The sequence below is a fragment of the Rhododendron vialii genome, chromosome 1a, assembly GCF_030253575.1.
Source record: "Rhododendron vialii isolate Sample 1 chromosome 1a, ASM3025357v1".
In the NCBI taxonomy this organism is placed as follows: Eukaryota; Viridiplantae; Streptophyta; class Magnoliopsida; order Ericales; family Ericaceae; genus Rhododendron; species Rhododendron vialii.
In genome coordinates, this window is record NC_080557.1 from 45,098,527 (window position 1) to 45,114,315 (window position 15,789).

Sequence of the window (15,789 nt, forward strand, 5' to 3'; positions counted from 1 at the left end):
TAGACAGGTGTAATCATGCTTTACTCACAAATAGCGTTTCCGTAAGGGATTCAAGAAGTTCTCATCACAGAAAACATAAAACCCTAAAACTGATCAAGGGTTTCTTGACAAAGAAGAGGAAGGAGCAAGTAGTTACCCCGATTCCGATAGCGAGAAGACGAGATTTGGATCATACCCTCGTGGGGTTCGAGAGAGTTCTCGCTTCTTCAATGGCAAAACTGGCCGAGGAATGTTTTCCCTTCCGAAAATCTGCTCAATCCTCTGTTCAATCCTTCGTTCAAACTCAGACGACCCCTGTGCACCGCTGGAACCCTCTGTTTTTGCCTCTTCTGGTTTTTGTTCGATTCCTGTGTTTTCTTTTCCGGATGGGTTAGCTGTCGAAGAAGATTCGTTTCCTTTAGGGGGGATTGATTTCTCTTCCTCTTCTTGTTGTTTTGGGTCTGATAATTTCCTCCTTTTCGCTTCTCTGTCATCTGGACCTTCACCGGTGTCTCCGCTTTCTGACATTTTTTCTTGATGGTTTCTTGAATGTGGAGAGAGAGAGAGAGAGAGATTGTTGGCGGCAAGAGACTTAACTGACTTTTTTGAATGAGTTGCTGAAATTACAAGAAAACCTATGGGAGCTCATCTTATCTCCTCAACGAAACAAACAATTGATCAGAATTAAGAAGGTTTGGGGCGTCATAATTTCGCCATTTAGATGGTCATTGTGCATTCCAATTTATACAATTTTGCGAGTTACTTTTTTTTAAATGATTTTCACACTCTCCTTGTATATTTTTTGCATCTTTTTTTTTTGTCGAGTTACTTTAAAAAAAAATAATTTCCACACTTTCTTTCTTATATATTTGTACATTTTTTTATGTCTTTATCCATGTGAAATTATCAAATTGCCTCTCATGAACAAAAAAAAAAATAAATAATGCATGAGGAAAAAAGAGGAGTATGAAAATTATTTTCTTTTTTTCTTTTTGAACCATTGGGTATTACCTCAATATACCCAAAAAATATCCCAAACACCCTTTTCAGAAAAAGAGAAAAAAAAAATCCATTTTCACCATTGAAACAACTTCTAAATTGAAAATCTTTTAGTAATTATGTGAAAAAAAATTTAATTGAAGATTAGGGCTCCAAACGATATAAGATTCGCAAATTGAGATTGGCACTGCTTCCACTATTGACCATGGAACAACATGGAATCGTTTTTTTTTTTTTTATAGCTAGATGGAGCTAGTCTCTGGCTTATATATGAACCATACCCAACTAGAAACAATATATGGAGAGCCATGTCCATCCGTAGGGTAGTCCTATGGTACACACCCCTTATTAGGGGGTGTACTGTACGCATCATGATTTTAAACCCTTGGATTTCAAAGTAAATAATCCGGACCACCCATTTATTAAATCAATTTATAAAATAAAAAAAGGCTTAGCAGATAACAGGTTGTTCTCTCCTCCTTGACTTTCTCTCCCTTTCCCTCATGTGTAAAATACAACAAATTATATAACATAACCAAAATTGTGATGACAACACAAAAAATTGACACTTTCTTACCACAATGTATCGTACCAAAAGAAATCGATCAAAAGATACTAGATACAAGACCAAAATATATCATAGCACAATCAATAATTATTATACCCAAGCAAGATACATATCTAAAATATCACAAATTAAATATTGTATAACTTAACATTCTAATAGTCCTGATCGATCATTTTAAAAATACACTCACTAACGACATTTAGATTGTACAGTCAATTTATAGTATTTGGTATGAAACCTTGTCCTCTGTTGTAGTTGAATGTAATGTAGCCATGCGAATGTGACACAATAATGACGATCAAATCCGTTGAATTTTTTATGTTAGGTGATTAAGTCACCTACATAAATTTTTGTCTCAATCAAGTTTAGAAAGCTCCATCATCGGCACGCAAATGAATAATAGAATGATATTTTTCATCCAATAGTGTCTAGCTATAAGTCATCAACTTCATTCTTGGTATGAAAGACCTAATTAATATTATGTAAAAGATAGACGATTTTGATAAAATAAAAAATAAAATAAAATAAACACCTTACGTGAGGCTCAGATGGTGCATTATTATATTTTAATGTTGTATTGAAATTGAACAACGAGATTTGTTGAAGTATGAAACTTTAAGAACTAACTATGTAATTTATCCTAAAAAATAACAAATTCTTTTAAAAAAAATAGGAACGAAGGGTGTAAGACTTGAACCCCATATTTTTTAGATAAATATTCAAACTCTAACACTTTATCACAATGGTACACAATTGAGAATTTGTAATTCTAAAGGCTATTAATTAGTATATAATATTTTCTTGTATGTAGGAGCTTTATTTTCAAGTTAAAAATTTGAGAAGATAAAGACCTCAAATGCCTCCGTCCTAGTGTTGGGCTTATACTTGTAGATCATATTATAGCCTATGTTATTGGTGTAAATCAATATGTCGACTATAATAATTTTTTTTAAAGAAAGTACAATGACAATAAATTTACAAAATTATTTAGATTTTACTTTCACGACCTAGTTCCAAGGACCATCATTAAATTTTGATTGGTATGCATAGGGTGAAGGTTTGACACCGATCTATGTGTCAAATATATAGTGACAATTGTTAAGTGCACCGCCCTGAATATTAATAAGATTGGGTATTAATATAATTAATTTCACCAATTACAACAAGGGGAGTAATTTTCACACTCTATTTTTTGATATTTACACTTATTTTTTTGTACTCCATTTTAGTGTCGAAAGTGTATGCATTTGAGACAGTAGGATAATTATTTTTTTAGTGACCTCTCATTTTTCCACGAAGGAATTTTGATTTTTTGAATTAAATTTTGTAGAGAAAGAATTTGATTTAGACAATATTTTGAGAGGAAATTGTAGTTGTATTCAAAAATTTGGGTATAGTACTTACTTTTTGGTGAATTTCTTGAATGAAAATTTTGTGCGAGAACTTCATTTTTAGTTTAAATTATTGAGGTATTGTGTAGGGACAAATAAGAATTTGAAAAAATAGTATGGAGGGAATCGAAAATTAAGATAATATGGTGGAAATTTTAAATTTAAAAAAATAATGTGGCGGGAATTGAAAATAATTAGTGGTATTGTATTTTGCCAATTATAACTATCGTTTACTGAACATTCCGATTGAATTTTTTTTATACAACACGTTGTGGGTATGAAAACGTCAATTTATGGTGTTGTCATAATAAATTTAGTTATATTATTGAATTTGCGGTATGGTATTTTGCTAATAATAACTATCGTTAACTGAGCATTACAATTGATTTTTTTTTATACGACACGTTGTGGGTATGAAAACACCAATTTATGGTATTGTCATAACAAATTTAGTTATATTACTGAATTTGTGGTATGATATTTTGTTGATTATAACTATCGTTAATTGAACATTCTGATTGAATTTTTTTATACAACACGCTGTGGGTATGAAAACACCAATTTATGGTATTGTCATAACAAATTTAGTTATATTACTGAATTTGTGGTATGATATTTTGTTGATTATAACTATCGTTAATTGAACATTCTGATTGAATTTTTTTATACGATACGTTGTGGGTATGAAAACGTCAATTTATGGTGTTATCATAACAAATTTGGTTATATTACTGAATTTGTGGTATTTTAGACATGTGTTATTACGAAATATTTTAATTAATTTCCTTTGGTACGATACATTGTGGTAAGAAAACGTTAATTTATGGTATTGTCATAATAATTATGGTTTGTTATATAATTTGTGGTATTTAAATATGTTTTCTTTTGATACGACACATCGTGTTAAGAAAATAACAATTTTAGGTGTTGTCATAATAATTGTGGTTATTTTATAAAATTTATGGCATTTTACAAATATTTTTGGCTTAAGTATAACAATTGTTGATTCTGGTACAACATATTTTGATTTTGTTACGAAATATCATACAAGTCTAAAAAAATTTAGTACGATTCATTGTGGTAAGATGATGTCAATTTATGGTGTTGTTATAACATTTGTGGGTAACATTATTTAATTTTTGATATTGTACGCATATATTTGGTTAGGGTACAAGTATTATGGATTTCGGTACGAATAATTATGGTTACATAATAACAATATTTTTTAATTATGGGTAACCTGCTAATGACCTGTTCAACAGGTAAATTTTAATGTACAAGTCGTAACTAGAATCATAAATATGTATTAAAAAATCAAAAATCGGCATAATGAAAATCACAAATTGTCATAATTTAGGCATACGGTATACCCTGTGTACAATAGCTTCCTCCCCATCTGTACATCAAAATTAGAAACAAATTAAACAAGCCTTCTTAGCTAGACGATGAGCTACCTAATTACCGGTTCGATGCAAAATTCGATATTATACCTCAATAAAACTCGAAGTCTCTATTCTAATTTTCTCGATCACGCGACACCAAAATGACTCTTGAATTAAACATGCAACTTCAAAACTGAATATCCTTTACTAATCATGTGAAGAATTTAATTGAAGATTAGAGCATAATTGATATTCCTTGATAGCTACAAGCCTACAAGGAGATAATCTCTCTGAATTATGAGCCATACCCTAATCTCTCAACTATCTCATACTGATTCTTGCTGACAAGAAAAAAAAAATGCTTGCTTTGCTATCTGCAATCTCTTTGGCAATGTCTACTGATGACTATTGGACAGGGGAAATCTAAATCTCAAAATGCACGTATATGTGTCTTGCACGGTTGCTCCTATAGATCTCAATCCTTGCACCTCGCTTGCGTTTTCAATCATCGCTCTTGCGGGTTTCAGAAGCTTGAAATGTGTTTCAAAGACGCTTACACGCTCGCACTCACGTCCCAAGCCATATATATGACCTGTGACTTTAGATGCTAATCATTAGCCGACAAGCCATGCATGTAAATGTGTTGATCAAAAACAAATAAAAATGCATGCATCTATGGACAGAGCATACTGAGTTATGAACCCTGCATCATCTTCTTGAACCCTAACCTCACTATGAACTACCACCTCATAGTGATCCTTGCAGCAAAAGGGAAAATGCTTGCTTTACTAAGTTGAAAATTCTAGCGCTACAACTTTTTTTGAGAGACTATCACTTGATTACTTTCCCCCCATAAGCACTGATTCAATCACCACGGGCCACCACTTTCCGGTGTCTATCCGTCAACGATTTCCTTCCCCTTGCGGCTACCACTACTAGTACCCGGCCCTCCACGATCCCCGCCCCCACTTGGCTGATTCAAGCTAGCCCCACCGTCTTTCTTCTTCACAATCTCGATGAAAAAATGCTTACTGTGAGAAGGGTTCTCAGGTTTGTAAAACCTGATCACATCCATGGCTTCCAACCTGTGGTTTTTCACGAACTCATCCCACCACTTTATGATCATATACTTCTCGGCAGTATACCGTACGATTTCCATGTACCAATTCTTTCCTTGAGCATCGGTAAACTTCACCACCACCTTCTTCTGGCTTCTCTTGGGGATACGGATCGCAGGGAAATGCTCATGCACGCGTTCTAAGGGAAGGAAAAGCCTCGCCATCCAAATGTCGCTCTCGCCCAACTCTAGCTCGAAAAGGAGATCTTCGGCCCTGAATTTGGGAGCGATATTCTGGCACTCCGTTCTCCTCTCGAATTCAATCATGTAATGGGCTGCGTGAATACGAAAGCCGGGTCTATAAAATAGGATCAAACACGGAAGGAAATAGCTCAGCATGTAGAGGCTGGAAATCTGTTGCCACTGATTTGTGTTGGTAAAACCGTCTATTTCTCGGTTGTATGTGAACGGCACGTCCCATAGCTGGCCCCTGAAATCGTCGATTTGTAGGTTCTGTTCCCCTGCTGTATCGCAAGATAGAGTGGGGAAGTATTCTCTTGCTATTCCAGCAGGAATGGTCAGAATGTTGTCGACAGGGACCTCCATTTCGAAGAGGAAAACGTCGTTTTCGTCCTCGTCTGAATCAGGGTCGGCATGTGGGTATTCTCTGCCTTCTTCAGCAGCTCTGGGTTGTTCCTCCTGGTTGGCCCCCTGAGATGAGTCTCTGAAATTTGGAAGGAAGCACAAGTACTAGTACCCATCAGTCAATGTGGTAGCATAAGGCAATTGAAACAGAAAGTAGAAAGAGCTTACGCTTTAGATGAAAATGAGGGAAACAAAATCTGATTTTTTTTGTAGTAGTATTTTTATGGGTACTGTTTCATAGGTGACTAATCAAACATACTATCACATTGCGCCCATGATCCTATGTGCTGAAAGATAGTATGCCCCCTGTGTCGCGTGCACTCAGCAAAGGGCACACCATTTTTCGTTACAAAGGATCTCAGGCCGTCACATTGTGGATTAAATTTGTAAGAGATACTCAGACAAGACATAAAGAAACACCTTCAAAAGATTTGCATCAGATGCACATTAATTGAATTGTTTTTTTTTTGTAAGTAATGAATTTCCCTCTGTGAAGAGGCCTTCATTGTGATATATTGAAAGCAAGTAATGTACTAGTAAATACAACTTCTCTCTCCCCAAAATCTAAGTACGGCGCTATCCATGAACACATGTTAAGGTTAAAAAAAACACATCTTTTCCGAAACTGATACAGAGCTGTGTTTGGTTATCAAGAAAATAAAAAAAAGTCATATATGAACAGATTAACATATATAAGATTCATGAATTTCTTGACATAATTGCGCAGTAGCTTCTTCTTCTTTAAGCAATATTTTCCTGTTTTCCATTACAACCCAAAAAACTCTGCATTTTATTGGAATGTAAATATGGGATTGACTGATGAATGACAAATAGGAAGAATCAAGATATATATTCCCCAAACAAATGGGTTTTGTTGGCGAAGAGCAGAGTAATCAAGTACCCCAACTCTGCTTCTGGAATGACATTGCTCGTGGGGATCTGGGTTTGATCGTGGCCTTCAGACGAGTCGCCCGTCTGTTTCTGTCTCTTTGATGGGTTTTCTTCGAATTCTCCAGAACCAGAAGGCCGCCCTTCATCTTGTGATTGTGGGTCTTCGGAAGAAGAAGGGTTTTGTCCTTGGGTAACATTCTCCTTTGGTTTCGCTTCCTCTTCTTCTTTTTCCTTGCCCCCTGAATCCATTGTCGCCTTCCCTCCCCCGTCAATTGGGCCTGCATCAAGTTCTCTGCTTTCAGACATGGCTTTCTTGATTCTTTCTTGGTTGAGGAGAGAGAGAGAGGGGGGGAGGGAGAGAGAGAGGGGAGGGAGGGAGCTTCTTTATTTGAACTGGCAGTATACATCGTTGACGGTTACAGTGTACAGATTTCTCAGTTCCGAAGGTTTTCGTTAGTTGGCCGTTGGCGATGCCTATTAGTTATACAAATCCTAATTCAGTGAAATAAAATTGAGTTTTTTTTTTTGTGCCAGGTGGGTATCACTATCACCTGGTACCTGAGCAGCCCATCCAGGCTTTCCAAAAGTATTTTGGACGGCCTAGATTAAAACTCTCTATCTCCTCTCACCCCATCACTCTCTTTCCTCTTTCTCTCTCTAAATCCGAGTCCTCCAAAATCGAAATGGACGACCCGGATGCACTGCTAGGCACCACGTGATGACCGCTCGGCACCCAAAAATTTGTATATACTATTTCTCACCACAGCTGATGTTTAAAAATAAATAAAAATCCCCACCATGCACACCTCCTTTTTCTATTATGCTATTTTATATCTTATTTTTACGTGATTATATACTCAAAATGTGTTTTGTTTGTGGTAAAAAATATTTATCTAAATACTGCTAATTAGGTCCAATCTAATTTTCATACTCGATTAAACAAATGAGTTCAATGGAATCGGGGTAAAATTTATGGGAGCAATTATTGGAAAAAAGAATGAGGAAAACATACCTTCCCAAAAAGCAATAAATTATATCATATCTATTTTCTTAAAAATTTATAACACATTAAATAGTTCGGCAAACCAACTTATTTTTTCAGAAAGTATAGAAAAAGTTATTCTTAGTTTTTAGTGAACTATTAGTGATGAATAAATGCTACAAGACACAAGTATTTGAATGCAGATTCCAAAATATATGCATTCATAATGGTTCAACACACGTGTACCCAATACCACATATGTGCAACCTACACGCATTAAATGGGTCATAAACACGGACAGAGATGCTGTCAAGCGGGGATCTTTAGCACGGTGTCGAGCGAATCAACTGCTTAGATTCGATCTGAGCTGTCTATATCGATATAAATGACCGGATGCCGAGCGGTGGAGGTGCTCGGCAACATAACACATCTATATGTGAAATTGCAATAGAGTATTTAGCAGTTATAGACCCTTTGGACAGAGGAGTGAGAAAAGAAAAGAAAGAGATGTGTTCTCCCTTATTAGCAAGAAAAGAAAAAAAAAAAGGGGGCGTGATTTTTCACCCTCCCATTTAAATAGCGGTGAGAAATCAAATTCTCACGGACGACTGGTAGAGTTCCACCGACTCTCGGACGAGTTGAAATTCTCTCCCGCAAACCTGGTACTCTCTCTCTTCTCCGGCGACGCACAACCACTTGTCCAACGACGATTCGACAAGGGGTGGACCACACGCTCCCCTTTTTCACGAAATCTCGCCACTTTTGGCGAGAAACGGAACTGGGCTTGGAAGAGGTTCTGGTCTCCCTCCGTCTCTCACCTCCTCTCGCCTTCTTCCCCCTTCCAAACGAGGGAGAGATTGAGCTCTCTCTCCGTGCCTTTACTTTTCTTTTCTTGCGAACTCTCGCGTATCAAACGAGCTGTTATTGTATATAGAAAAAGTGACACTTGTCTCTGGAAATCGGTCAACAATTGTCAATTCAGTCCACAACCAGTGCCATCTTCGGATCCAACCAAACCACACCTCTTGTTTCCATCGGCAACCCAAGACTCTCTCTCTCTCTCTCATACTCCATCATCAGAAGAAAGAAGATAGATAGACCCATATACATCCAGAGAGAGAGAGAGAGAAGATGTTGAAGCTGCCATCGTCAAGCAATGCTACAGGCGCAGACATCAGTAACCCAAAAGCCCTAATCGAGAACCACCGCCGATTCCTCGGCGCTTCTTCTTCGAGGCTCAAGATCTCAATTTGCAGACGGAACGCCGCCGTTTCATGCGAGGCTTATTCTTCTGCTTCTTCGTCGGCTCCAATTGTAGTGGAGCCGCAGGGGAAGGACGCTGCCGCCGGCGGCGGCTTCGAGAAGAGCGTGGCTGACCGGCTTCGGCAGGGGAGCTTGACGGAGGACGGGCTTTCTTATAAGGAGAAGTTCATAGTCAGGTGTTATGAGGTTGGGATTAACAAAACTGCCACTGTTGAAACCATTGCTAATCTCTTGCAGGTAATGCGCTCCCTCCCTCCCTCTTTCTCCCTCTAGATGTGCAAATTCATTTACTTTAGGGTTGGATTTGATAGTAATTGACTAGAATTCTTCCAATTTCCCTTTGACTTGTTTGGAATTTGAAATATCTTTGCATGTGCTTGATTTGGATCTGTGGAAACTGCTCTTGAACATAATTAGGAATTGTGAACTTTGAGCGTCTCTCTCTCTCTCTCTCTCTCTCTCTCTCTCTCTCTCTCAAATTTAGCAATTTGTGGATTGTATTGCTTTTTAGGTTGTTTGGATAACGATACCCTGCTTGATTTTGATAATCTTCGTCTGCTTTCTTTTACTGTCATATTGCGTATTGCTGTCTACTCGGTTATGTATTGAATCAATACAGGAATATGACTAAATTACTAATATCAATGTTAAAGCATCCAACTCATAACCAATTGGTTATGAGTGGAGAGGCCGCCCAGGCTCGTAAATTAACCAATGTGAGACAATTCCAAGTTTCCAACAATCAACATCCCCACATTTTTCAGTATTAGTTTTCCTGCAAAGTTCTTGTCAATTTTGTTTATGTAGGAGGTTGGACGTGTAACCATGCCCTTGAGTGTGGGAATGGCTGCATTAGTAATACCAAATTAGGAATGAAAGAAACAGTATTTCGTTTACTCAATAGCAGGGCCACAGCAAAGGCAAGCAAGGCGTCTTCCATGGGACTCCAAAAGTTTGCTAAATTGAGGGCCCCCAAAAAAGTTGAATAGTATTTAGTAAATATTGGTTTATAAAATTGTATGCATTCAACATGAGCATGTCAATAAGTAAAAATTGATTGTACGAGCATAATTAGCACTTTTGCCGCTATAAATGTAAAAAGAGGGATATTTAAGTGATTGTGTTAAGTCTTTGTAATGAGATGTGTAATTTTGAAATTTTATCGCATTGAATACTACTCTGTAATAATTTTGCTTTTTTGAAGTTGGCTTGTCTTTTTATCATTTTGCTTGTAATGCATAAAGGGCCTCATTTTCTTAAATTTGTCTTGGGCCTGCAAAATGTCCAGGCCAGCCCTGCGCATACTGTAACGTTCTTGTCAATTCTGTAATGTAGGAGGTTGGATGTAACCACGCTCAGAGTGTGGGATTTTCAACGGATGGATTTGCAACGACTACTACCATGAGAAAATTGCATCTCATATGGGTGACTGCTCGCATGCACATCGAAATTTATAAATACCCTGCTTGGTGAAAACTTTTTGCTCCCTTATTTGTGGATATTGGAACTGCAACGATACTTTTGTTTATCTTCAGTAATATTTGGGACAGGAGTGACGTGGTTGAAATAGAAACCTGGTGCCAAAGTGAAGGTCGGATTGGGACTAGACGTGATTGGATTCTCAAGGACTATGCTACTCAAGAAGTCATTGGGAGGGCTACGAGGTGCATACTCTCTTTTTCAGTTCCTTAATCCTTACTATTACAATTGATGATCAACCCCTCCCTACCAACTACCAAGCCAAGCTTGTGCCCTGATCAATTGAGGTCTGCTACTTGCACTGGATCCCACCTCTTGTGCCATATTAGTCTTTGTGTAGTGAGGGTACTATCACACACTGTTATTTGTTGAGTGCATGTATCCACTAAATGCTTCCAATCCTTTAGATTGCCATTGTAGAAGTTAACCCATTGGACGGTATACACCTTGTAACTTATATGCTTGGGGCCATTATGTTACCCTCTAACATGTACGAATTATTTCTACAATATATACTTGCAAGTGTTTTGGCCAGTTTCACTACCAATCAGAGTTACCTTCAACCCAATGCATTGTACTAGTTTTGGAGTAGCAGTATTCATGCAAATGCTTCTTGCGCGGGAATTTATAGAACTGCAATGTAGGGATCTGTAGATTGTTGGGTTTTATTCTGTTTATTTTTCCTCATCGTCAAATAATGGTGGTGTTTCTTTCCTCTTATGCGTGTAGACGCGTTTCATTTGATTTTCTGATTATAATCAAATGAAGATCGGTCAAGGACTCACGATAGCCAATGTGTCTATTAGACCCTCCAACCTGATAATTCTCCTGAATATGAATGTTTTATGGTTGGGCACTTGGGCTCTTCGAGAAACTGTAGCTTTAGGTAGTTAGCCATCATGATTTCAAGATTCCCCTTGCAGACAGCACTGAATGTTTATTTGCTCCCTTAGTTGATATCGCTGTCCAAACTCCATACTACGTTTGACTATGTTTTTTAATTTGGAATTCAACAGTTTCTATTTTTTACTGCAGCAAGTGGGTAATGATGAACCAAGATACTAGACGACTTGAAAAAGTCAGTGATGATGTCCGAGAGGAATATTTGGTTTTCTGTCCAAGAGAACCAAGGTAAACAATGTTTCTCTTTAGGATATGACTTTCTCAATAATGACATCATATGTTTGTCATATCTTATTGATTGTTGCAGTATTGTGCATAAGCAGAATCTCCCGTGTTATGATTGATTCTGGAACATGATAATATTGTACTGCTTCCTTTGCCCTCTCTGTCATATTTTTCTTTCACTTTGCAAACCTCTTCTGTTACAAACTGATGAAGCACGTAATTGTGTGTATTAGCAACTTAAAGTGTCATGAAACAAAATATGCATTTGTGCTTCTTGGTTGCCCATGAGTTTGCTCCTTTTAATTTTGCGGTGCGATTTTTTTATCTGACCGAGCAATAGGGATCCTTAAAGCTGATCATTACAAATGTTACGTTTCATTGGAGTGAGTTTGACATATGAGATAAGTACCTTTCGCCCCATTATTGGACCGGGTGAAAATGTCGGAACTTACCGGACACGGAATTTTCTACCTTAGCACTGTTACAGGAAGGCTGCTGTTTGACCCCTCGCACACAACTGGCCCAAGCTTTCCCTGTGGAGGAGCCCTTGACCCACAGCTGAGAGAGAGAGATTTATCCAAGTGGCTTGCCTATATTATATTCTCTTGTATTCGGTTGGTCAAACCGACGATTCTCTTTTAAAGCTAAACATATAGAGCCTAACGTAGGAAAATGTTGAATATACCCAAAAATCAGGCACACCCAATTGGGTAAATCCATATGCCCCAATACTGCTGTCAGCTATAAGGATTGTTTTTCAATTATTAGCAAAGTCCTCTCTAGTTTTGATCCATGGCTATCTAGAGAAATTTTGTTTATCAATTCTTTTTTCCTCCAATGTCATCAACTTGCATAAGATTGTTTTATCCTTGTTGATGCATCTCTTGTTATTATTTTTGTTGTGGAACCTAGGTTAGCATTTCCAGAAGAGAAAAATGGCAGTCTGAAGAAGATAGCCAAATTGGAAGATCCCGCTCAGTATTCTCGGCAAGGATTGGTGGTAAGAATAATATCATTCTACATCTCTAGTTTGTGGCTTAGTGCTTACTCACCTACCCACATGTTTTGGAATTTGTAGCCTAGAAGAGCTGATCTGGACATGAACCAGCATGTAAACAATGTTGCCTATATTGGTTGGGTTTTGGAGGTTGGTAAAGTTGAACTTCTTTGTCATCAATAAGTCGTTTTTCCCTAATACTCCCTAGCTCAAAGAGAAACGACGATCAGTGCAGACTTTGTGTAATGAAACATATAAAGGATCTTTTATTCTTTTGTACGAACTTTTATCTTCATGAAAATCACAACTCTAAAATTAAATCCTTCAGATAATTTGGTGCTCCTGAATTAGCAAAAAGGCACTGGTTCGTTGATGGCAGCCAACTCTGCTGTCCAGCTTGAACCATGCCCCTGATTGGTGGACTTTTCCCCTTTCTCTACTACATTGAAACTGAGTTTGTGAGTTATTGTCTTCTTTCTATTTGGTTGAAGAGGAGGACTTGCTCATGTTTTGGGTATATTGCCATTTCAGCAAAGAAACGTTTCATCAGTGGAACTAAAAGAACACCAGACTAAAAGAACACCAGAAAATGACAGAAAACCGTGATAAGACTTTTTTCTTTCCCTTCCTTCAGAATGCTTCTCATACACCAGGGATGGAGTGTGTGCTCAGTGCACTTAAATAAATGTCTGCCACGAGGTATGGTTGGCTGTTGGTGATAAATAGAACCTTTCAGATACTCATCTGAACTTTTACTTACTTAGACCGTAGATGCCACCCTTGTGTTCTTGCCTTCATGCCGGTTCTGCAGACAGTGTCGGGAGCCTTGTGCACTGGCACTTTTGACTATGGATTCCTATTCCGTCACCATTGCTTTGAAATATTGTTTCCAACTAAGTTACATGGACTCTTGAAATGTAAGAATTGCCCATTTCAGACACTTCATGTTTGCCAGCCGACTGACTTTCTGCATGACATGATCTATGGCATCTTGTAATAGTAATTTACCTCCGAAAATGCAAGAAACGTGTTAAGAGATATGAATATTTTTATGGCCCTAAGTCCTTGACATGAAGATGAAATCCAAAGACACAGCTGACACCAGCACAAGTCCACATAACATAGGTTGTCACCGGATGGTTCTCACAACAAATTTTGGGACATTGAATGACATGCAGCTCACTCAATTTATTCAGCATCTAGTTGACTAACTCTTTTTTTTGGCACTTCGGAAATTATCCAGTTGACTAACACAAACACTTTTGCATTATCTTTTGTTTACTCTGACAGAGTGTGCCTCAAGAAATCATCCACACTCATGAACTAGAAACTATCACCTTAGATTATAGACGGGAATGCCAACATGATGATGTTGTTGACTCTCTCACGAGTCCAGAACCATTTGAGGATACAAAAGTGTCAGAGCTTAATGGAAGCAACGGATTGGCTGCAGCAGCCGCAAAAGGCAATGAAGACTACTGCCAGTTCTTGCATTTGTTGAGATTGTCTGGTGATGGGCTTGAAATAAACAGAGGCCGAACAGAGTGGAGAAAGAAACAAACAAGATATGCTAATCATTCAGTTTGATCTTACTCCGTCTTTCTTCCATATATTCCTAGTTCTTTTTTTCTGTTGTGTTCTATTTTTTGGTTTCTTTCTGCTTTCCTTTCTTTTCCTTTAAATGTTGTTGTATTTTCATTTTTTGTATCTTTTACCCCTCATTTGGGGTGTTTTATCTTCCAAGCGACTTGCTCCAGAAAGAAACCAGATAATTATTTGAGTCTTTTTGTGCTTGCGTGTAGACTAATAAACAACTTGAAATCAAAGATTGGTTGAAATTATGCTTCCGGATACCTCGTAAGTACGCGCACGTCTGAAACTTTATTTTGTGAGCTTTTGGGTCATTGTTTTTTTTACTGATATTTGAAAGTCCTGATTGTAATGTTTGGCCTCCATTGTTTAAATGCCATGCCTCTGATTTTCCTTTCTTTTCTTGTGAATTCCAGATTTTCTGAATTAGAATTTACTTGAGAGAATGAGCTGTTTAATTTGGTTTCTTACAGGCTGACTGGGCACTGTGTTGTTCTAGTGTGTTTTTTTTTTTATGGGAAAGGCAAGAAATGCTTGTTGTTCGGTATGGTTAGTGAGGCTTGACCCTATTCTTGTGCATGATATTTATTACCGGTAAAAGTTAAAAAAACACATCGCAACAGTTGATTGATGAGATCGACAGTCCGTGTGTCGCACTACATGGACTGTATCATTTAAATCTGAACTGTTCGAAGCCAAAACAGACGGTCGAGATCGCGCGGAGCCGTAAATAACTTTCTCCCGTCTTTGTAATTCTCTGTTCTGAATCATTATTTCCTCTAATTAGTAAATCATTGCAAAATCAATTACGTTATGTTCGATCGTACTATAAGACAACGTGGCTCAGAATTTGGAGCCCTACTGGCTACTTGTGATAATAACCGTCTACTACTGTCGTAAAACAACACCTTTGTTTCTTGGGTTTTTTTTTTTTTTTTTTTTAAGTCACATGTCTGGGTCAATTTACACGGATTCGGGGGTGCTATAGTACCCCCTGTGTAGTACATGTATAGGGCGGCACACAGCCGTCAATCTTATCAATCAACGGTTCAGATCAAAAATCAATTATGACCGGTAAATCGGTCATAATTAAAAATCATATCTCAACCATTCATTATCAAGATCGATGGCCCGTGTGCGCCCTACGGGGTGCCTTGCAGGACCTTACATTACAAGATTTCCCAATCCAATTTACACATACTTCGGTAAATTTTGAAACTTAATTCCACCGCCAACATGCGAGAAGTTCCAATTAAAACCTGAACTATGACCCGAAAGCAAAAGAGTTGATAGTGCATAAACTTCTAAAGTAGACATAACTATCTTCAGTCGATTGATTAAGGTCCTATTTTTAAAAAATATATATTTTTAAAAAATATTTTTTAAGTACTTATTTTTTGTTTTACAAGTTTACAATACATTACTTTTAATTTAAAAA

The 15,789-nt window shown here is 37.5% G+C and overlaps 1 protein-coding gene across 1 annotated transcript; it reads left to right on the forward strand.

Annotated features, from left to right (window-relative positions):
- Positions 1–8,666: 8,666 nt before the first annotated feature.
- Positions 8,667–14,608, forward strand: LOC131320097 (oleoyl-acyl carrier protein thioesterase, chloroplastic-like). Its single transcript, XM_058350685.1, has 7 exons — positions 8,667–9,394; positions 10,493–10,626; positions 10,708–10,821; positions 11,672–11,767; positions 12,677–12,764; positions 12,843–12,911; positions 14,052–14,608. Exons 1-7 carry the CDS (start codon positions 9,026–9,028, stop codon positions 14,346–14,348), a joined length of 1,167 nt encoding a protein of 388 aa, XP_058206668.1. The 5' UTR covers positions 8,667–9,025; the 3' UTR covers positions 14,349–14,608.
- Positions 14,609–15,789: the final 1,181 nt, after the last annotated feature.

What these genes read in the sequence shown, in the direction of transcription:
- LOC131320097 (XM_058350685.1), top strand. Translation starts at nt 9,026, where the DNA reads ATGTTGAAGCTGCCATCGTCAAGCAATGCTACAGGCGCAGACATCAGT. An exon ending in ATTTATAAATACCCTGCTTG is followed by an intron (nt 10,627 to 10,707) that starts GTGAAAACTTTT and finishes TATTTGGGACAG; the next exon opens with GAGTGACGTGGTTGAAATAG. An exon ending in TTCTGTCCAAGAGAACCAAG is followed by an intron (nt 11,768 to 12,676) that starts GTAAACAATGTT and finishes TGTGGAACCTAG; the next exon opens with GTTAGCATTTCCAGAAGAGA.